Genomic DNA, 23,617 nt, shown 5'->3' on the forward strand with positions numbered 1-23,617 from the left:
GAAAGAGTCTGTCTTCTTTTTTTAGCGGAACTAGAAGGAAGCAATACTCGCACTTAACTGGGTTGAGAGCTACAGCTCCCAAACAGACTACTTACGAAAAAAAGCACCACTCAACTCGGCCGTTAGGTACGAAGTTGTATGCCACTGATATGGTACCGAGAAATTCACTACTTCAGTGCCGTTATCGGGCATAGCAAGCTAAGCATCTATTTCTCGTATATCTATCCACACAAATAAGAGGGTTTTTTCCTCCAGCAACAACAAGGAACCAGAGTAGAGAGTGCCGACCATTGTGGAAGTTCACCACTTGCTTTGGTTTAGAATTTAGGAAGAGAAGGAACGGATTTCTTTGATGGGAATCATGGTAATGAATTTCTAGGTCTGGCTAATACATACGCCTTGGCAGTGTGCCTTGTACAACTAGCTAAGGTTGGAGACTCACTTATCCGTCTATAGATAAGCTTTGTATCAATCATGCCTAATTCTTAGGCAAGTGGATTCTTCTTCCTGGTAAAAAGGTCTCTCTTCTATAAATACCGAACATAGAAACTAAAAAGAGAAGAGTTGTTCAAGTACAGAGAAAAATACCTCGTTCAGAAGCGGATACACTTATTTGAAATATCAAACTATCTCAACTAACATCAAAGGAAGTCGAAACCAATTATGTAGGATCAGTCTCACCGTCAAGTCTGGGCTTTCTTTCCGGGGTACGAGCACCTGTTTATGTAACTAGAGTAGAGGTTTAGGCCTGGGTGGGAGAACCTTGACCAAACCAATAGCATGAAAGCAAAAGCATACGCTTTGTTCTTACGAAGACTAATCGGGAAGTAATTATCGAAAAAGATACATTCTGCTACCGACCAATGACCAATATACATACCGACGTGAAGATCGATATTTTTTATAGAAGAGAGAAGATTCTTGCCAGGGGAGAATAGCTAACAGGAAGGAAAGCAGTTCCGTCCTCAGGTAAGGAAACTGGCACAGGGTAGTGTTTTCGGAAGAAGTAAGCAAGCAAGCAAGTAGGGAACGGAAACAGAGCTCTTTCTCTTGAGATTGTTCTGCTCCTTGGCTTCGGTTAGGAGCCTGAAGAACCAACCAGAGTAGGACAAATGTCGGCGTGGAATCAAGAAAGAGGGGTTCTGCTCGGTGAAGTGAGGGATGCCCTTCCAGGGTATCACGAGCGGAGAGGGGGGTACGGTTGGAGGAAAAGCAAGGCAACAGGGTGCTAGGTTTAAGCAAGTATTGTCCGTCCGATCATTGGAATCGGCTTAGCTGAAAAAAGGCAGATCTGGTTGAACTAGTAGGAAGAACACCCTTCTAAGGTGAAGGTATTCCATTGATAAGAAGGAAGAAGGCTATATTCGAACTATAGAGAAGCTAGGCCGATGGAAATCGAAAAGGAACCCCTTGTCCGTCCAGGTACTCACCCCGCCGGAACTCGCAATCAAACATAGGGTTGGCAAACTAGGAAGGCACAGACTCGAAGGCAGTTGCGAAGGCGAGCAAGGTATAGGCCTATTTCCACAAATTGATGAATCAGAATTCAATGAAGTAGTTGTTTCATTGTAATATGCTAGACCAGGTTCGCACCTTCTGTAAATGACAGATAGGAAGGAGGGCAGGATCAGAGATAGAGATTCTAGCTGTAAGCGGAATGGGCATGATAAAATACAAGGAGGTCTTTCGAGAAAAAGACAGATCTGTGTATCCGACCTGAAGAGCACCACGAATTAGCGCACAAGCGAAATTCATGAATGAAAAGCGGCGAAGCGAACCCACTTGAAGTGTGACATTTGCCGGAGGAAGGACACCTGGATCCAGAGAGAGATGGACTCGGCTGTATGCTCTAGTCATGCATGTGGCCAAGTCAAGTAGTCGATTATTCCTCGGAGCTAAGCGCAGGCCAAGCAGATCCTTCAATCAAAGATAGATAGCTCGGATAGATCGGGGAAAGAGCGAACGAAGAAGCAACGGAAAAAGAAGAAAGAATCCCATTGCTAGATTGGACTTATTTCAATATTCAATTCAATGTCATTTCCTTTCAAAGTGAATAAAATACAAGTGAATTCAGATGAGAATTCATGTGAGTGATGAAAAGAACTCTTCTACTTCTTCGATCTATTTATCTCTAAAGAAATGGAAGCAGTACGGGATGGCTTCATACAAGAACTGGAGAGCAGACTACAAGAATTGGAAAAGCGAGCATGGAGTGGCGGACTTTAGTGAAATCACTGAACTACCGATGAAAAATATCGTAGTATAGGGTTAGAATGGCAGTGGAGAAGAAGAGACTTAAGGCAAGAGCAGATGGAGTGATTCAAATACAATAAATAGTTACATTTTCAAGATGTAGAATGAACATGATGATGAATCAATGATTTATTGGTCCCCACACTCAAGTACATAAAGGGAGTCGGCAGGCATAAAGAAAGGGTGGATGAACCCACAAACAAGCCTTGAATTTACCAAAAGTGAAGTTTCTGGAGCTTCTAGGCTCATCAATCACTAAACCAATAGAATCTGAGTAGACCTTCCCTCTTCTAACTGGTATGTATGTGTATTGGACAATCCTTTCATCTTGTTAGCACTTACTTTTCCGTGCTACCCATCCATTCATTAACGTGAATATAAGAATAGGGCCCCGGATATCTTTGCCTCGAAGCCGGTGGAAGGTTAAAAAAAACTAAGCCTTCTCCGCTGGTCTAAAGAAGACCTTTTCGGCCGATAGAGAGCTTATTAATCAAAACATTATGCAGGGGCTGAGAATGCGTTGACAGCTGAAGCAACAAAAGAACTTTTCCTCTGACCTATGTATGCCTTTCCTCGCCTACTTCGTTCTTGCTTTCCAAAGAAACTTATTTTCTACTTGCTGTGGCTAATACCCCAGAAATTCATTCTGAGCAGAGCTTTCTAGCAGATTGATTGAGCTATGTAAGAGTAAGTACGTGATGAGAATCTTGTCATCAAAGTGAAAGCACATCTTTGAGAGTTTCATATATTCCAATATGAAGTGAAAGGGAGTCAGAGGTTAGCAAATCCTTATCAAGGTGTCTTCTTTTGACTAGCCCCATTCCAAGAGAGTAGGTCTTGCTCGCTATCTTGAAAGCAGTCCTATACAACCGTACTCAGAATTCCACTTGGCATACCTGTTTCATATAAGGACCAGACTCTCCTATCTAAAGTGGAAATTGAGAAAGAAGTGTTGTTTCTTTCGTTGCTTCATTGACTTCTGTCGACAACCTATTGCTTTTGGAAGAGAATATTGGAAGCGTAAGAATATAGAGCTTTGAGTTTAGGAATGCTGCAAGAAAAGAAGAAAATCAAGTATACGTTTGCTTGTTGGCTTGAGCACTCGTTTCAGAAGAACCTTCTTTTGGGATAACTCTTTCAGGCAATATCTCGCTGTAGCAGTAATAGCCCAATGGACTTAACACAAACTTAATCTTGTTCTGGTCGTTACAACCTAGTGGTTGGCGCCCTTGCAAAGCGTAGTGCTTCTTTATCCAATTTGGACCCTATACTTGATTACTTTCTAGCAATTAGGTAGAGCCTCGTCCAGGCTGTTTTAGAACGGAAGTCTCGTAGCGACGGTCAGATCTTCAATAATGAACTCAATGGGATCTTCCACCATAGTATGCTTTCTGCTCCTGAGGTGAGACATTGACAATTGCCCCTTCTTTTTAGTCAACTTCGGGTTCGTCAGGTAGTCACCGCGCTCTCAATTTCTTGGACTTGAATGCCTTGCTTCTTAACCACCTTGAGTAGAGTTGGGGGATACCAGACCATGTGAGGCATCATAAACTTGGGTTTTCTTTTCTGGAAAGTATCGTGCAAGAGAGGATCAAAGCTATCGAAAGTATCAACTGCAATGCCAAACCTTTTGGATTGAGGGTCAGGAGAAAGCAAATCCCTCAAAGAGTTGAAGTTGACAGCCGTCTTTCAAGTGGAGGTGCAACAAAGAAAGCCATCCATCTTAGCAGGAAGTATGTCTATCTACCCTAGGAAGTGAAGATTACAGGTACGAATTCACAAGTAAGGAAGAAAGACTAATTGCTGTTTTCAAGGATCGCCGAAGAGCTTGATTCGAGAGCTGGGAATGCAGCATCAGATATCCATTCATTTCATCAGGAAGCACGCCTATCTGTCCAAGAAAGTTAAGATCATAGATTCAAATCGGAGCGGGGCAAGTAAGCAACAGCTTGCAGTTATTGAGAGCAGGGTCCTTAGACAGCATTGCTTGGTTCATCGCAACCACTGTTTGATTCTATGGCTATGTAATCGAGGCTAAAACCCGCTTTTCAATAGGTTGACGATAGATCACAGGCACCTAATTGTTCATTCCGGAGCTCGAGAACGGACGAAAGAACAAGTCGAGCGAAGCCCGATGAAAGGACAATAGAGTAGATTCGCAGACTCAGAGAGATGGGATTGGTACAATCAACACGAGGCAGGTCTTTCTTATGGAAGTTTCGACTGGTCATGGATTTCTTTTTCTACAACAGAAACTGGTAATCGCTACCCAGTACCTTCTCTTCGAAAATAGGCACGAATTAACTCGTACATAACATAAAAAGTGATGTTCACTAAGTTAATAGATCGAACGAACTGTTGTGTTGCGAGCGAAAACCAAGAGTTGGGGCTTTTCTAGAGAGGGAAGAAGAGAAGTTGTGTGCTCCCTACAAAGCCCGTTAGACCCACTCATGATAGATCATCGAAAATCGCTCTTTAGATCCGTATGTCTTCAGCAGATCTTTGAATGCTGCGATCCATCTTTCATTCAAATTCTTTAATTGTGACGAAGGAATCTATATTCCTTTTTTACTTACTGCTCCCAGGGAGGGGAGACTTGTAGAAAGTTCTTGGCCTTGGTTTTGAAAAGGAAATATGAATGGGGATTGGGCATCCTACCTCGGATAAACCCTAGCAGGAAAGGCAAATGGAACTGTTAAGCAGACGGGAAAGCGAAGACAGAAAGCTGTGGCCTGCCTTCCTCCGAGCTATCCAAAAATACCAATAGAACGAACCCCTCACCCAATTATTATCTCACTAAGGTGGGAGCAGGTGAACTTATTTATTGGGCACCCGGGGACGAGTACATCTATCTATCACAAAGTAACATATTGTAAAAAAAGAAAACACTTTTCTGCATAGTTGACCTCTTTGAACATGACTGGAGAGGTCCGCCTGGAAAGCAGTTTACAGAGTTCCACCCAGTGAGTAACCAAGATAAGAAGTGTCTACAGAGGTGGAATAGTTGTAGGATTATTGTGAAAAAAATAGAAGTGCTGAATCTAGATTGGTATATAGTGGAACAGTTAAAAAAAAAACTAAAGTGAAAGAAGCCCACATACCCACTCTTCTTTCCCCGATACTACCCATACCATAGGTAGTAGCGGGGAAAGAAGACCCCCCTGTACCCACTCTTCTTTCGTGGTGTGTACATCTAGTGGTACACAGCTTCAACACGGGGTTTGATAATTCAAAACTTCTATTTTGACTGCTACTAAGGTTCCGGATCACATTTAGGTCAAAACGTGCCTAGAAATGGAATTTCCTTGATTACTGTCTGCCCTGGAGCATACGTAGCTCCATTTTGCACTTCTGCCCTTCTGCCTATTCAGAAATCTTCTATCTATCAACATAGCATTATAGATCGCGTGAGAAGTCGCCCGCCCATTTCCAGAGTTCTACGTCTGTCCTGGCTCCTTTCATTCCATGCATTCCTTTCCATGCATCATAGTAGTCTTCCTCTCCTTTTTGTCCCAAGCATTCTCCTCATTCTATTCCATCCAAGGCTCCTCATTCATCCATCGGATAGGACGCCAAATCAGTTGAACAAGACAGAGAACGATGAGAAAGTTTTCTTGGTAGCCTTGGTCTCTAAAAGGGGTTCTACCCCTCTTCCGTCCGCTTTCTTTTTTTTGCACCCAGAATCTCCTTGAAGTAGAAAGGGAAAGGCCACTCGATCACAGCCTGACTTCCTCCAGATGAAAGCATTGGTAGTGACGACCGACTGTTTTATTCTTCTTCTTTTCTTTAGACATTTTGGATTCTCCTTTTTTCTTATCCGCGTCGAAAGAGATCGATCGGGGTCAACTAGCAACCTCTTGGAAATGATCCGCCTTCCAACCTATAGAAGAGACTTAAGGTTCACAGATTTTGATTCAATCGAATCTACTCCTGCTATACTCAAAAGATATTTAAGACAAATCCGCCTCATCAAAACGGGGGAAGGACGAATAGGAAAGGAAATAGGAGACTTCTACCTTGAGATCTGCCTAATAACCTCCGAGGGATTTTGATACAAAAAGACCAAACAAAATCTTGATTCTCATTACAAAGTGCAGCCAGCACACCTATTTCCCCTTAGCTGGTAAAGGCTCATCATTCAGTCAGGGCTTTCTCGGACCAACCAACTACTTACTATATCTAATTATAATGGATCCCTGTCGGACAAAGTTTTAAGGTTTTCTTTCAGCAAGAGAGAGAAAATGAGGAAAACCGGGAGCAGCGGGCGGCAGGACTCGAAGCAAGAAGTTCGGTCTGTCTCCCATTTCTGGTTCCCTTCTCCCGGCCGGAGTGTTGAATCAATGGCTCTTGCAACGGCAGTCTTCTTTCTTTTCCACTTTGAACTGAACGCATGGTTTTTGGCTTTCAACAGTCTCTAATTACCTTGAGACCCTCTTCTTGAATGAGCCAATATGAACTGGTAGATGATAATGCTAGAATGAATCAGAAATAAGTGATTTGATGGAAGAAAAATGCAAGAACGAGCTAAAAGCCCTTTCTGGAACCAAGCAATGCCCGCCCCGAGAGCTGCCGCGATGACGTGGAACCTACCACTTACCCCCCAAAGAGATGGGATAGAGCGAAAAAGCCCCGCTTACTTTGATGAAAAAACATTTGACTGACGGGTGTAGTTGAAACATTAGGTCTTTGCTTCGATCGCCAAAATTCGTTCAACATGAAGAAGAAGAAGGCGCGCAGAGTTCGGGTGAAAACCCCTTGCTCCGAAAAAAACTGACCAATAGCGGACCTTTGGAAGGCTTTGACCTGATCTTTCGATTTATAATTAGAGAAAATCCATAGAAAGATGGAAGTCATCATCATCCCCTTTATCGATCACAGCCTCTTCCTCCACCCATGATTTCGTTTTCCCATTGACAAATCACGAAGACGAACTTGCATTTGTTGAATAAAAAAAAGAAAAGAAGAGTTCGATGTAGGAGGAGCGAGCCTCCCCCAGAGCTTTCGGCAGCCATACTTTCTTCACAAAACTTTAAGAGAAAGATGGACTCTCTTTCACCGCAACTTGCCCGCCCTAACAAATGGAATTGATTCACGATCAGCCTCCTTCGGACCCGGTAGCTACAGCCCGTAAGCAAAACAAGATTTGGTCTCGTACGCCTGCTAAGCAAGTTCCCTCTCTTTTGAATTTCTAACTGATAGCCCTCTCGTTACTTGAAAGGAAATGGAATGCTTCTTCGGTGCCTAAGCTTGAGTGAGCGCATCGCAACTGTGTGCGAATCAAAAAGTTTTGTTCTGATCTGAGAACGGAATTCAAATAAACCAAAAAGGTGAACGAAAGAAATTGATCAAACTGCAAGCAATCGACAGCCAAAAGAGATCTCTGATTTGTTGCTTTAGCCGACCGCGTAAGGCTTCGCAAGGTCTCGAAAGAGATTCTTCACGAAAAAATAGACGGAATGCGGAATCCAGTTTCAAAGCCACCCCAAATAGCTTCGCAAAGAAAGATTGATTTGTCCTTCTCACGAAAGAAAAAGGATAGAAGTTTCAAAGAAGTACGAAGAACGAAAGATACGAAAACTCGGAAACGGAGTAGGATTTTTATTAATCACCAGCCCTCGCTTCGTATACGGAATCAAGGGCTTCGCCAAACGGATTCCTGTTTTAAGCCTTCCCTCTACTTCCAACTCTATCTACTCAATGAAGCAAGCAGTTTGATGGACGGCACCTTCCTCTTCAATAGCTTTCTTTCTAGTTCTGAGTGTGTAGAAAAAACGGAGTTTATGCTACACACATCATAACTCACAGCCTATATTTACATGCTTTTTAGGCTCGAACTTATTAAAGCCTAAATGTAAAGCGGAACACACACAAACAGATGTTCCTCAACTCGGAAATATGCCTCGCGGGTGAATCAGTGCATTGAAACCTCTTACAGACGAAGCGATCCCGCTTTTTTACTTCTTATCTTGACTTTCCAAACGTTACTCTTTGATCTCAAGTGCTCTTCAGCCAGAATCGAAAACCAGCACTTCCTAGGCTAAAAACTAAGCCTTATTTCCTTCTTCTCATGCAGCTCATACACCCATGAGCTTAGAAATCCATTTAACATTGATCTACGCAAGCCAAGGCACCCGTGGAACCCGAAGAAAGATAAGCAATTCAATGCAAGAAAAGAAGAAAATAAAGTATACGTTTGCTTGATTTTCTTCTTTTCTTGCAAGCAAGTTTCTAAGTTTCCAGAATCTGGCAATACTACAGCTTGGGATGACCACCAAGATGATGCTTCATCGAAGACCACACTCGGGATGTATAGCAAGGGTTGGTATTCGGGTCACAACACTTCCACCCTTTTCGCTCATTATCATATCCAACGAATATACATCGGATAGCTTTCTTGTCGAATTTACTTCGTAGATGACTGGGCACAAACACATAGCATACACAACCAAAAAAACGAAAGTGACTTCATAGTCTACTTGGTAAGGGGGTCGACGATTCCATAGCTTCTCGAATGGTGAGATTCCGCTTTCGAGACATCATAAGAAAAGGCGGCTAGGGCAGGGGTGCCATGTCTTAGAGGTTCCAAGCAATCCCTACCTTCTCTTCCTATTCCTAAGGCTTTAACTATAAGTTAGTTGTAAGGGGATATCGATCAGGCAGGGGCGGGCTATATGAAAAGGTTAGGGGCAAGGAAGCAAGAGGGAAGGGAGTCTTTCCATTGAAAGCATGAGTTTATAAAGTTGGAGTATGTTAAGCAAGTTCTTTTGTCAAAATGAATGAAATCCTAATTCCTTCCCAGCCGAGACACCAAAGGCGCATTTCAAAGGATGAATTTGAAACTTATACTGCCTCATTCTCTCGAACGCTTTCCTCAGATGAAGGAGATGTTGTTCCTCGGATTGAGCCATAATAACAATATCATCAATGTACACCTCCAATTCTCGGCCCACCATACCCTGGAATATGCTATTCTGAGTCCTCCGGTATGTGGCTCCTGCATTCTTGAGACCGCATTACTCTCCACTCATAGGCACCAACAGGACCAGGGCATCTAAATGCAGTCTTGTTAATATCTTCTTCGGCGATTGGCACCTGGTTATATCCTGAGTGGGCATCCAATCCAAGAGGCTCAATACAGAGTTACAAGCAGCCGAATCTACCAGTAGGTCAGCTATCGGCATTGGATACTCGTCCTTTGGAGTGGCAAGATTCAACTTTCTGAAGTCAACACATAACCGCTGACTTGCCATTCTTTTTAATCACTGGTTTAATATTTAGATATCCCCGGATGTTCAACTTCAAGGCTAGGGCGGAGATGCTCCATTAGTAAAAGACCAATCTTCCCATACCAATCATCTTCCTCGCCCACTCAATGAATCCATCCTCGATTGAACTAGGGCTTCGCTTCGCTATTGCCTCTCCTGCCTTGTGTAGTTCTCTCTGGACTGCTCTAGTTCCCCAGATCTTAGCCAAATCAGTAAAGTTCAATGCTAAGGATTGAGGGTGACCAGTGGTCTTATGTGCATTCGGAAGAACCAACCTAGACTAACATATAAGACCGAAGGGACAGACTCCTTTCCGAATGGTCTATGGGGCAGAAGCTATAATCCTCACTTTTTCCTAGCGTCTAGACACCACCTAACCTATTAGTAAATCAAGAAAGCATTTCACATCGTCTTGCGTGCATCAATTATTGCAGCTTTCCGAAGATAGACTGAATGCTGAATGAAGAGAAGACTTATCTCCCGCCGTTGCTCGAGCCCGAGCTGCCGCTGTAGTGCAATGGGTCTTTCAAGGATCGAATTGGGCGTGATCTGGCCTTCATCCTCGAGGAGATCCTGGACCTTCACATGAACACATTCAACGGGTCGATACCAGCTGCTTTTGGTAACCAGTCTCGGGTCTAGCACCTTGATGCAAGCAAGAATAACCTCACAGGATCAATATTCCCGGGAATAACAGCGTTGGTGAACCAGTTGACACTTGATCTCTCATCAAACAGTTTGGTGGGGCCAATACCTAGGGAGATTGGTCAACTGGAAAATAAGGAATTGCTAATTTAGAGACAGAATGGTCTTAGTGGAAGCATTCCAGAAGAGATTGGTAACCTGAAGCTGCTAAATAAAAGTTCTTCAACTCCCCGGATGCAAGTTCACAGGCACCATCCCTTGGTCAATTGGTGGTCTCAAAAGTTTGAAGGAACTTGATATATCAGAGAACAACTTAAACTCTGAGTTATACACCCACCTCTACTACATAGTAGATAGTAAAAGTGTCAGCTGCTTGTACCAGTCATTTATGTGTCGTAATTGTACTCAATTGTCCAAGAAGACCGCACGAGACACCAAAACACATCAATGTTGTTTTTCATGTACTGCCTCTTCTAGATTCGATTGCTGTCTCCACATTTCTTCGCCACTAAGCAGTTCTTAAATTGGGTAAAGTAGGTAGAGGTAAAGAGATGAAGAATAAGATCGGAGCAAGGCGCGATCTTTCCTTCTAAACCCGGTGCTCCCTACTTCTTTTCGAATCCATCCAAGCCATTCCTTTCCCTTACCACTCGTGCATGCCTGACAAAGAGTTGAGTCTAAGTCGTAGATGAAGAGTTCAGTAGGTGCCTATGTTGTGACTTCGATCGAGCCCTGGAAGGATAGGATTGTGTTTTTCAGTGAAGTATGCCGTAAGCTTGCGTGCAGGAAGAGTTGCTTGCCGAGGGCTCAGAGCGGGCAGGCGATGTCTCTATTCGAGAGGAAGAGGCGGCTGGAAAGATTTCATTTAAAGAAAAGGAGGTAGACGGGGGGTTCACGCACCTTGCTTTCAAAGGAAAAGGTGTCCTTTCTCGGAGAATAGATCTATATATAGATAGGTTGGTACTTTGACGGGGTGATCAATGCGGATGCTGCGCCCTTTCCTATCCAAATTGACAATTGAAAAAGAAAGGGAAATCCCTTGCCTGAGCACCGACTTTCGGTTCCAGAACCTGAGCGGAACTTTGCTTTCTGTCTTGTGAGCTCCTTTCGGCTTTCAAGCAAAGGGATGGGATATCGCCAAGCAAGATGTTTTCTTTGTGGAGAAGAAGAAGCTTGTCTTGACCAATAGCCCTCTCTTGTCTTTCAAGCTTACCTTCGTCTGTAATATTCGATACCACTGAATGGGGAAGTGCGCCTGTAGGCCTATTCAGTAAGTTTTCTTTCATTTACTGGTATTGTGAAAAAAAAGCAAGTAGACCATACTCTTTTATTTTTCTTATCTAGGCTAGTTTTCTCTCTTATCCCTATTTTTTTTATTAAAGAAAGTCTGTTCCCTAAGGAAGTGAAGGATCGCGGAAGTCTTTAGCCACCTATTTCATCAAAGCCCCTTACCCTTGCTTCTTTCCCTTTAAACTCTTTGGTACACGCTTTATCGAGACTAGGATTTCTGTCTTACAGTCTGCCGGGTGAAACCTATACTCTTTGACCTACCCCAACAAGCATTTTAGGCGAATTCTTGTCCTTTCTACTCAAGGAAATTGACAGCTAGGATCCTATTTGATCGATCGCTCAGCCTCTGTAGTCCACTCTTTCAATATAGGAAGTAGAGAAAAGGATGCAAGCCCAAAGTCTAGGAAAAGCATCTCATTTCCTGGCAAAAAAGCAATCCACTGTGTCGAGGAAGGGAAGAAAGGCTCTGCTTTTGGTATTTATTTATCAAAGAAAGACACATTTAAGCGAGCGTGGCAAGGGACTAAGCTTTTGTTGTCGCGGGATAGTAAAAAGCATTGGCGGATGCTAGCTAGGCATATTTATTAGTTTAGTTTGTTTACAAGTAGGAATTCAAAGATAGCTATTTTAGAGAAAGACCGGAATAGGCAGTCACAGATGTAAGTAGAAGTTTTAGAAGCAGGTAAGGTTTATGCACGACGAGATATGCTAGCTAGAGCTACTTGGTAGTAGAAGAGGAATAGCTTGTGCTTTTCGCGGGATAGCTTCTAAGTATAGACATTCACAGTAGGCACGAATGGGATAGTTTGAGTTGGTTTCTCGCCAAATAGATTCAAGGATAACTCGATTTGATACTAAGTACGAGAAGGTGCTTAGAACACATACGGGATCAGATAAGGCTAGCTGCTCTAGTATTGGTAATAAATCTTACAAGGGAATACTAGATACACCAGTTGTGGTAAGTCAATTCATTCAGGATGCTCGTAAGTCTCGTGAATCCAATAATAGGGCTTTAGTAGAGGCGCGAAAGAAGAAAGATCTATTTCAGTATCATTAAAAAGCAGTTTGATGCTCTGCAGCTCTTTTCATGCTGTAGTTGTAGCCGGCCGTTCCTGGTTAGGAAGCTCGGTATTAAGGTATGAAAGTGAAAGTCGTTGAGGCATGAAGACAAGTGTGGTACTAGACTATGTAATATTGGACTCCCTAATCATAGTAAAATCTCGCTTTCTGTCACTCGAGACCTTTCTCTGGGCCGGCGGGGGTTGGCTTCACCACGGAATACTCGTACGAGTATCATCAGATAGGAGTTATACTGAAGAAGAGCTTTCAGTTTTGATGTCCAGGATGGGCTTCTGGTTCACTCCTTTATTTCTTTCTTTTAGAGACAGGATACGGAAAGATGATGCAGTATTTTCATAAAAGCAATGTTTCCGATAAAAAGAGTGGAATTTGGTAAAGAGAACTCAGGGGGCGATAGATAGCCGCGTCTTTCATATTCTCCTCCTATGCTCTCCGGATCCCAAGCTGAGGTGGGCCATTTGCTGAGATTGGTTCGAATACCTGCAATAAGATAGCGTGGAGCTTGAACACGAAGCATGGGCAAGAAGATGTGGATGGGAGGGAGTGAGATAGTTCCTCTGATCGCGACATTGCATGCCGCGTAATCTTTCATATACCATGGCTGACTTTTCTATAGTCTGGCTGACTTGTGGCTATGGTCCACGCTTACTTCTAGTTTGAGAAGCAGAGGAACCGCTTAAGTGTCCAATCGACAAGCTGACAGACGGGGTCCATGTTGTCGGTAAGCACAACGGTGATATCACTGCTCCGTCCATTTCTCAGTGGACGACTACCCGCCTCGGCATCAAAGGATGGCATGGTGAGTTGCTTCCATGCTTCGCCATTTCGAATTTGATTTTGGTAAAGATATGGGATGACAGAAAGCAAGTGCCTCTTGCTACACTCAGACCTCATGATGGACAGCCGGGCAACTGTGTTGCTTTTCTGACTGCACCTGTGCGCCCCGATCACATCAATCTCGTGACAGCGGTACAGATTCATACTTGATTTTTTTTTCTTATTTTTACACCTTCTTTTATTGCTTTACATTGTTACTTACACCGGTCATTGCTAATACCAATATGAGACTGGCACTGGTGCGTACCTTACGTAACAAGTACTGTTGTGAGTGGCTGCCCTAATTTAGCAATTCTTAAACTAAAATGTCTCACGTCCAGTTTCATTGTTTTACACTTAGTAAATGATACTTCAGATCCAGGTCCTGGAGATCAAAGTATGGTCATCAACAAGGCAAGGCTGGCTCTTACCAAGTGACTCAGAATCATGGCAATGCACACAAACCTTAGATCTCAGAAGTTCATCAGAGCCCCAGGCCTTTTCCACCAAGTGGCTGGGCTAGAATCCATAAGCTAAGCTAATGAAAGGGTCACATTCAATAGAAACCAGCTCCCACGAGAGGAGCTTGTTAAAGTGGGAAAGCTACCTTCTGTTGGGGATCCTTCCTCTGTTGAGCTAGGAACCTACCCACTTTGTAAAGCTTTTATGAAAGCCACTCAAAACTACAACTAGACTACCAGTATAGGAACCTAATGGGCAAGAAGACCAACTAATAGAAAGTTGAGTTTTTCAGTGAAGCCTACCTAATATTCTGTAGTTCCGTCACTTGCTCCGTTGTTTGCTACTAGCGCACTATGGCTTTACTTGACCTTTCCTACATCAGGCTTTAAGCCGTATCTTGGAGCCCCTTACTATGAACTATGGGCACAGGGGAGGGGGGATGAGCAAACAGAGGCCCTGACGCGCTACAGCTTTGGTTTCCAACTTGCTCTCGTCTCCTTCGTTCCTTTCTCTCTTGACAGTCGTCCTTACTTCGCTCGCCTCTCACCACACAGAATGTTTTGGCAGATGGTTAGCAAGCTAGGCAAGCTTTAGCTTTGAAAGAAAGTCTTTAGGAGTAAAGTGATCTTGGCCGGTAAGGAAGAAGAGTTCAATCTTCTAGTTTCGATGCACATCCCCCAACTTCCGTCCTTTCTTTTATCGTAGATAAGCCACAGTTGGAAATTCTTGAATTCTATTCCGGGTGTTGAAACCTTTCTTTGACTCACACATGTTTCTTCTTCATTGCTGTTTGGATAACAAGCTGTCATCCTTGTTAATAGGCTTGCCATACCAGCAAGGTGGAGTATGTGCACTCAGTTTGACTTTCTTCCTTTTTCTTTTACCGCTCTTTCGAAATGGGTCACAGGAATAGGGCTACCTTTTTATAAATAGACAGGTCAAGTCATAAGAACAAGTAAGCGAAAAAAGGCAAGTGAGCCAAGAATTGACACAAACTAGCCTAGAGAGATCGAAAAGAAAGATTAGGAACTAGCCAATCCATGGGTATACCAAGAAGTTACAAAAGTAGTCCCTGTAAACCAACCCCCTAAAGCGAAATAAGCACAAGGAAAGAGCAATAGGCCGGACCATCCTATAAAAACGAAACGGTCCCTTCGTAACCAGTCGTCCATAATATCAAATAGATCATTTTCTATCTTCCAACAATCTTCTCTTTATTATTCCACGGGTGGAACATAAGTGACACGAGCCAGTACGCGAGCGTAGGAATGGAGCGAGCAAGATTCCTTTGGACTTACTTTGGTTTTGCATATATTATCATATAGAAAGAAACGTAGCGATTCCGTATCTAGTTTGTGTCTTATTATTCAACCATGGATCGCTGCGCAGGAATCAAATCAACGAGAAATACTATACTAGACTAGACTATACTAGAACTAGAAATTTCATCAACGAGAAATACAATACTATACTAGAAATTTCATCAACGGGAAATACAATACTATACTAGAAACTAGAACTAGACTAGACTAAAAATTTCTAGTAGCGAAGGAAAAGCGTGAAACAATGTCATGTCGCGACTCGACATGTTAGAAGGAGCTAAATCAATAGGTGCCGGAGCTGCTACAATTGCTTTAGCGGGAGCTGCTGTCGGTATTGGAAACGTCCTCAGTTCCTCGATTCATTCCGTGGCGCGAAATCCTTCATTGGCTAAACAATCATTTGGTTATGCTATTTTGGGCTTTGCTCTCACCGAAGCTATTGCATTGTTTGCCCCAATGATGGCCTTTCTGATCTCATTCGTTTTCTAGTGTCTAACGAAGAAAAGAACTACATATGGTCTGATACTTACTTCCTTGAAAAGAGGAAGACAAGTTATGTAGGCGGTAGCCATTCATGTAGCGGTTGCTCGACCAAAGCCAGATAAAGAATCTCCAACAAGATTAGAAATTGGATCGTTCAAGTCCAAAGGATAGAGAAGAAATCCTATCCATCATGGTCACCAGAAGATTTTTCATCGAGACAAAACGCTGCTAACGCTGTAGTATTGGAATATTTTGACTACTACAGCGAGCGGGAAAAAAAGAAAAACCTTCTGTCGACTAGAGTTTGATGTCGATTTATCCACACTTCCATGACTTCTAGAGGAAAGCTAACTGCTTGCTGGCTGGGAGCTGTATGAGCGGTAACGTCCACGTACGGCTCCGTGAGAAGGTGGACGGAAATGGCCTTGTTGTACCTCACTCCCGTCTTCAATGGGGTCTGCTCTTTTTTTTTTGGGAGAGTATGCCAATATGATCTTAATGAGGTGCGGGGCTTTGCATCTGACATTCGTTGGGCTTTCCTCTGCGGGAGCCTGCGTCCCGGCCTTTTTGTGCAATAAACCCCTCCGGCCGAAGACTAGTGATAGGTGGTCCCGCGGAGCTTTCGGAGAAGGGTAGCCTAGTGTGTAAGCACAGCAATGAACCGCGGCGAACCCTCAGACGACCCTTCTAAGATAAGGGGGGAGATCCTCAGTAGTGGTGACCCTTTGACTCTTCCACTGACTTATATATGTACCGAATGCTCATACGGGAAAGTGAACTCCTGGGTCTGGAACCAGGGGGGTTGCTCCGAGAAAAAATCCTTTCTTTCTCGTCCACTCCAGGGGGTGCGGACACACCTGCACGGATTACAGGTGACGGTTACAAGAATGGCGGGGAAGTGAAGAGTACCCGACGACATTCAGGGATGAATGTAGACCCATCGGGCAGGGATAATCATTCCGGTCCTGGGAGAGGTGGCGACACCAGTCTGAGCTGAGGGAAGCCAGCCAATTGAGTCACTGAAACGACCGCTGGAGGCGCACCCTAAGCCCAGCTTCTCGTAGCTGCTATTGCGAAATACGGCTTCCTTAATATCCAAATTTCCACAAGGGGGCTGGGCTGCTCGCTTTCATAGAAAGGCGACCGGGCCTAGATTAGATGTTCGCCTTTTTATAGAATAGAAAGAGAAGGTAAAGGGGGGCTTTATTGGTAATGGCTGAGGTCCATGAAAGAATCGCTGGAGCACATCAAGCGGGCAGAAGAATGAGATGGCTGATACACGGATATGGGTTTTATTTTATTGGCCAAACATGGAAAAAGATTGCAAGAAATACGCCCGAGGATGTGAGGCTTGCCAAAGATACAGACCGATTAAAAACCTGTAAGCGGAAGAATTACATGAAATCATTAAACCTTGGCCATTCCGAGGTTGGGCAATTGAAACAATTGGAAAAATATATCCTCCTTCCAGCACCTTTTAACAATCTTCTTCTGTGTTGAAGCGTAATAGGAAGAAGCCAAAACATTCTTTCAAGAATCTCCAAATCCCCCTTCCTTGACCTACCGGATACAAGTCAAGTCACACCTGGAACCCAGACGAAATCTGGCGTCTAATAGCCGGGGCTACCCCCATCCACATAACCCCTTATTTTCTCTCCAATGGTAGATTCGAAGAAATTCGCATGCTCATATCGTGCTCTCATCCCACGAACATCCCCAAGAAAAGAAAACTAAAAGAGGAGCCATATGCTTCATATATTGATGGTTTCTTGGAGGGATGGATCCTAATGCAAGCAGCACCGGAGTGAATCCTTTCGATCTTTTTTGAGAGGGAAAATGATAATGAAAAAGGAGAAAAAAAAACGCTGAGAGACACATTGCAAAAAGAATCGCTTATTTCAATGTTGTAAACTAGTGAGTGGTACAGGAGTTATGTGGTCAGTAACCCTCATCCTAATAGGGACACCTTGATTAGTGAGGTCAAGAATAGGTTTCTGTGCATCCAAATCTGTAACCCAGTTGATGAATTAAGAAAATGACATCAGGTTGGATCTGTAAGGGAGTATATGAGCAAGTTTGAAAAAGTAAAGGCCGGACTGATCTTGGAAAACCCTAATCTTACTGAGAAGTTTTTCTTTTCCTCTTTCTAAGTGGTTTAAAGGAGGAAGTGAAGTATATGGTCACTGCTCAACACCCTAATAGTGTGAACAAGGCTTATGAACATGCTATGCACTATGAGTTAGCACTTGAGTCAGCCAGTAAGAAATCTAGAGTGGTACCTAGGTGCAGAATTCCGAAAGAGAGAGCGCGGCTCACTTCAAACTACCGCTTTCTTTCCACTTATGAGATTTTCACTAGAAAGACAGAAGTGGAAAGAGACAGAGAGGAGACTAGTAAAGCCAATTTCACCTAAAAAGCGGAAAATGACACTAACTTCTACTGTGGGCAAGTCATCATTTCCAGAATGGATTCAGTCGTAGAATGCTGAAGTAGAGCAGTACCAAGGTTCGGTTTTGGGACAGACAGAAAGTTGGATAAGAGGATCGTTCTTAGCCCCAGCTACGAGAGAATAATATGCATCTTCCGTCATTTCATTAGACGTTCTTGTTGGATTTGAACGCGCATCGGATTACTTACCTTCTACAACCTTCTCTCTTTGAATTCATCTCTAAAAATAGAAAAGCTTCTTTCTTCTGGATTCAGTGTTCAGATTAGCTTCCTTCCGAAAGCAAGTATGCCGAGCATTCATTCGATGACATCTAGGTCCTAAATCCAAAACCTTAAACACTAGATCACCGGCATACCTAGCGTAAAAGAAGAGTTGCTGCCCATTTGCATGTTCCATTGCTTTTTCAAGAGCTAGGTCTAATGGATTCATTAATAATGGTGAAAAGGGCTCCCTCACACTCATCTGCCTTTCCCTTCTTCTACCCGCAATCAATGTTTAGGAATTTTCCCGGCTCCCACTTTTCCACTTCTTCAGTCGGCTCACTCATTTTCTTTTCCTTCTGCTTGGCTTCGGGGGTCTAACGGTTTACCTTTTCGCCTTCTCTTGGTTCGTCCCATGGATCCTCTTATATCACCTCTTCCTTCTCAACTGCTGCCACATGCCCCTTCTTCCCCTTCAGAGACATCAAATAACATTCCCTCGCCATTTTATGGTGACCGGACTCTACTCCCACTCCTGCTTCCGTTGGGATAAATTTCATCATCAGATGGGATGTAGATACTACCGCCCCTATCGCATTCAACGTTCCTCGTCCCAGAATCGCATTATACGCCGAAGGAGCGTCAACTACCAGAAAGTCTATCATTGCCGAAGACCGGGCCGAACTCGACCCTTAGGGGAATTTTGCCTAACGGTTGCAGAGTATCTCCAGTGAATCCCACTAGGGGTGTTCGTACCTGACCTAGATGACGCAGCTCTAGGTTCATTTGATCGAATGCTCGTTTGTATAATATATCCGCCGAACTCCCTGTATCAACCAAAACACGTTTGACTCTGTTTCCTCCTATTTTCAGGACAAGAACTATCGCATCATCATGAGGTCGCTGTATGCCCTCAGAATCTTGATCCGAAAAGCTGATCACGCTACCTTCCCTTGGCCTTTTCTTGTCGACCTGAAGGATGATCGGGAACTTCATTTTGGTGCTATACTGTCGCCGTCCTTTGTTCGTGTCCCCTCCTGACGCTATCCCCCCAGCGATTACGTGAATTATAGGGGGGCTCTATGGATATTGTTCGTCTCCTTTCCTTCTCTTACCTTATTATTCGGCCTACCTTGTCCCGGGGTCCCTATTTCCACTGCGGGGGTCCTTCAGGCCTCTTTCATCCAGCCTTCCTGTTCCCTTGCCATTCACATACTTTTTGATGAACTGATATAACTTCCCCAGCCGGGCTCTTCTTTCGAGCTCATCTTTGAGTTGCAAGCACTCTATTTTGGTGTGACCCGGACTTTCTTTATATTCACAATACTTGCTCGCATCTCTTATTTCATGCACTTCCAACGGCCTCGGTCGTCGAAGATCAAAGTCGCTTCTATGCCGAATTCTTCTCCTAATTTCATCCCGGTTGAATTCGGTGTATGCGGGAAATCGTCGCCGATACTCTGTGGGGCTATCCGGTTTGCTCGCTCCGCCCTTTCACTTACTTCGAAGGGGATCGCAGACTACTTTCTTTGGGGCTATGCTAACTCATAGCAGCACCTATCACTAGAAACTCTTTCATTCCTCACTAGCAGTTCTTTGGAACTAGTTCCATAGTACCTGTAAGAGCAGAACACTTCCCTCCACTCATACTCTTTACCTGTGGGGCTGTATGGTACTTTAGCTGGACTTTACACCTGCTCTATTCACTGATAGCGTTACTGGCTCTTTTCCAGCATTTCTTGAAAGCAGCTCGCACTCACCGCTGCGCGCCTAGTTAGGCTTTGAAATAATAGGAACAAAGATCTTCCGCAATCAATGTTGTACTCAAATCCTCTCTGGCCGGAGAGGGGGATCTCTTAAGCTGAGTATTCCGAGTCTAGGGCTAGCGGAAGCGTTGAAGAGGGATATCGTTTTCAAAGAAGGCATGGGGTCCTTTCGTCTTTGTAGAGACTTTCACAATATACCAGTGGATAATACCATCCAAGAGAGAAGGCCCATAAAAAGAAGCAGGCAACAAAACATCTTGATTTATAGGAATCAACGACCTCGCCACTGCAAAGGAGGAAGTCGAATGATTTGGATTCGGATAGGCTGTCTCGACAGTAAGAAATCGACATCATCATCTGTCTTTCATGATGGTGGGAGGCAAGATTTCGTGGTCAAGCACAAACCAAGCATAAGTGGATAGCAACTTATACTATGGAGGCTGAGTCTCCTCCCCTCATTTCGCAGCTTCTTTGCTCTGATCCTGATCTCTCTTTCGAAATTGCTACATGATTTGTGAAAAGTGAACAAATAGGTCAGCCACATAAAGAAGAATATGGGTGGTGTAAGCTTTCCCGCCTGATCTTTACCTAAAAAAATGGAAGTAGCTCGATTCCAGTATCAAGGAAAATGGGTTGTAGAAATCTTCTTTGAGAAAAAGTTAAACACTAGGAAAAATGAATCTTTTTTTTAATACTTTATAAGCATGGAAGACCCTAGCAACGTTAGGTATTACTAAAGATGAAGATCGAAGTCCATCCAAGTCTAGAAGTAAGCCCGAGACAAGTGAACAAAGGCTGGCGTAAGCACAAGGGCGAGCTGAAGAAAGCTTTTGAAGAAATTGGTTCTGACGTCGAAGATAGGCTAGCTAGGACTGAAGCTTTGAAGCGGATTGGTACTGCTTTTCCTTTGGGCTCAGGCATGGTTGACAAGCGGGACTTTCACTTTTTGTTTCCCTTCGGAACTGGAACTACTGCTGGAGCATCCAATTCGTCAGTTACTGGCATGTCTGTGGTGAAAGCACCTTTTTTCAAAGCAAAGGCGCGCAGCGTTTAATTAAATAATGGGCAAATCGGGAGTTTGCAAGCTACGAACTTACTTGTGGTAGTGTAGAAGAAGGTCCGGCATATCGAGGAATAGGAGCCACACCAACCATGAATGGTCGAATCGTCGAGTAGTAAGTAGTAGGGGAAGTTAATCTTCTTCTTTTTTCGAAGCTGTCGGTTCATCCTAGTTTTTGGTGAGTACTTCTTTTTCCAATCCATCCTTTCCCTTCGCCAGTCTTAGTTCTTAGAAAATCAAGTAAACCACTGCCCTCTGTTGCCTGTCGTCCAGGCTTCAGAAACCTCTCAACCTATGGTGCTGCCCAAATCTAATCAAGTAAATAAGCCTCGACTTGCACCAAAGCATCTGACACACCCTCACGACTGGGGCCAAATCGAAGAACTGGAATCTCAGAGACTGTATCCACGACACCAAAAGAGAGAGAAGGAAAGGAGTAGTTTAGTTGTGGGTAGGAGGCCAGTACAAAGAAATTAAGGTTTATACATCTTAGGCAGATGCCAGGAAAAGCAGAGAAGAGATGGGTAAGCTCGATCATAGACCTTTGTGATAAAGAGGTCTTGAAGCTGATAGATTTAGTAGGCTTGTTAGCAAGGTAACCAAGCAAGAGATGTGTAAAGCAAGGCATTGGTGACTACTATACTTGTTGTAGGCTTTGGTTTCATAGTGTATGCGCCGGAATAGCACTGAGAGGTTGATCTGTTTACTTAGTACTCGCAAGGTTGATCTGTTTACTTAGTTGTAGTAATGTGGTAGGGTTAGGAAGGAAATATAGATAGTTTTCATAGAAGCTTTCTGTGAGGGGAAGGTTCCCCGCTTTTATCCTAGATAAGCCCGAATCGGGGTGTAGTAGCCGAATTTTGAAATCAGTAAAGGCACGGACTGTGCAGGAAATAGGAAGTATTCCATTAAAATCAGGAATGGTGAAAAGCTTTGACTAATTAAACGTTGAAAGAGTAAGGCAATGTGGTAAGTGAGTGCCTTTGACTTCTTCTCGGCAGGATAGTTCTTGGATAGGAAGCCTAGGTTAACTTCGGTGAGGAAAGTTTCATACGAGTATTGATTGCTTCCATGAGATTTCGTAAGTAAAGGTAGATACTGGCTCACTCTATAACGAGAGGAAGTAGTCTATAGAGATGGATATGCTTGAACCTGGGGTGAGCTTATTTACTGTACCCCCGGCCTTCCCACTCTAGCCTCCCATTCGATCAACGAGCTCGGCTTCTTGGTTCTGACATTAAAGCAATCGAGTAGTTAAAACAAGTATAGATTTTGACAGGTAGACATCAGGCACCTGCGAACAGGTAGACAACGAAAAAGTCAGTGGGCTATGGTTACTCCCACTGAACCTTCTCCAACAATGCCGAGGGCTTGAGACCTTCTACCCTTTCAATTCCAACAGAGTCTATTTCCAAACTGTTGATCAGGATCAGCATTTGTCAATAGTATATTGTAGTGTTTTGGAAGCAGTTCTATCCAAGCAAAGAAACCTATATCTTCCTTATGAATCTTTAACTCAATCTTTCCTTTCTCTTTCTTCTAGGCTTTGACAAGGAACTAGGCTCTTCTTGCTTGGCAAGTCACACTATGATCCGGCTGTGAAGGAATGGAGATATGGATGAGTCTGAGACAGACAGTTTTATTCTCATCACACATTTTAGCCGACTCCTTCATTTGCAGCGAGAGAGAAGCTGGTAAGAGATGGCGTAGTTTAGAAATAGCATGCACCTATCGAAGACTCTATTTATGAGGTGAGATATGGGACAAAACCAATCAAGTAGCATAGAGCCTAAAAGCATAATCGAAAGATCTATTTTGGGGTGAAGCATAGCTCGTATTGTAAGATTATGCGCCAGGAGGATAAGATGAAGAATGAGGCGCGCAGCGATGGATAGAAGAGTTTCATCAGAAGATGGATATTCCCTGGTATATTCCACTTCTCAAGTTCAACATTATAGGAATGACCAAAAGATGTCATGCTTCCTTCCACATCGCCCGGAGTGTGTTAAGCTACTCATTAGTATGGTATAATTCATTCGCACTCAAACACGTTGGATGGAAAGAAATGCTCATGAGAGAACTTTAGGAAGGCCGCCAGAAGTGTTTTATTTCAAGTGATTGTGATATCTCTCTGACGGTGGGATGGATCTCTTTATAGCCTCTCAAGAGATTGAATTCGAATATTCCTCGTAAGCTTCGAGGAGTGATTCGCGATGATTATCTCAGGGGGCTCTCTGAGGAAGGCTCTTGCGGTGTAAGGGAATCAAAGAGCTCATGGAAGACTTTTTGATCAATCACTTGCCAGGATTGGGGAGAGCAAGGTATAATAGTTGGGCGGCTAATGCTGCAAGCAAGCAATCAGCATTTCGTTCACTTAGTGAATATAGAACAGTGATCGGTGACGCTAAGTCAGCTAGTTATTGTCTCTTCCTTCACCCTCCCGTGCCTGAAGTCCTTATTCCCATCGGAAGAGCAATCACCAAAGCAAGTTCAAGCGATAGTTGATCAATAAGTTAGCACTTTCTC

At 43.6% G+C, this 23,617-nt stretch overlaps 2 protein-coding genes across 2 annotated transcripts; one reads left to right on the forward strand and one right to left on the reverse strand.

Moving 5' to 3' along the window:
• Nucleotides 1-13,522: 13,522 nt before the first annotated feature.
• Nucleotides 13,523-16,030, forward strand: LOC120693850 (ATP synthase subunit 9, mitochondrial). Its single transcript, XM_039977069.1, has one exon. The coding sequence runs from the start codon at nt 15,383-15,385 to the stop codon at nt 15,620-15,622; it is 240 nt and encodes a 79-aa protein (XP_039833003.1). The 5' UTR covers nt 13,523-15,382; the 3' UTR covers nt 15,623-16,030.
• LOC120693867 lies at nt 15,876-17,217 on the reverse strand. The gene is given in 5 exon segments (XM_039977083.1): nt 15,876-15,969; nt 15,971-16,025; nt 16,028-16,186; nt 16,189-16,303; nt 16,371-17,217. Coding segments are annotated over 5 exon segments (588 nt in total). The 5' UTR covers nt 16,536-17,217.
• Nucleotides 17,218-23,617: the final 6,400 nt, after the last annotated feature.

Source organism: Panicum virgatum, unplaced genomic scaffold (genome assembly GCF_016808335.1).
Source record: "Panicum virgatum strain AP13 unplaced genomic scaffold, P.virgatum_v5 scaffold_183, whole genome shotgun sequence".
NCBI lineage: Eukaryota > Viridiplantae > Streptophyta > Magnoliopsida > Poales > Poaceae > Panicum > Panicum virgatum.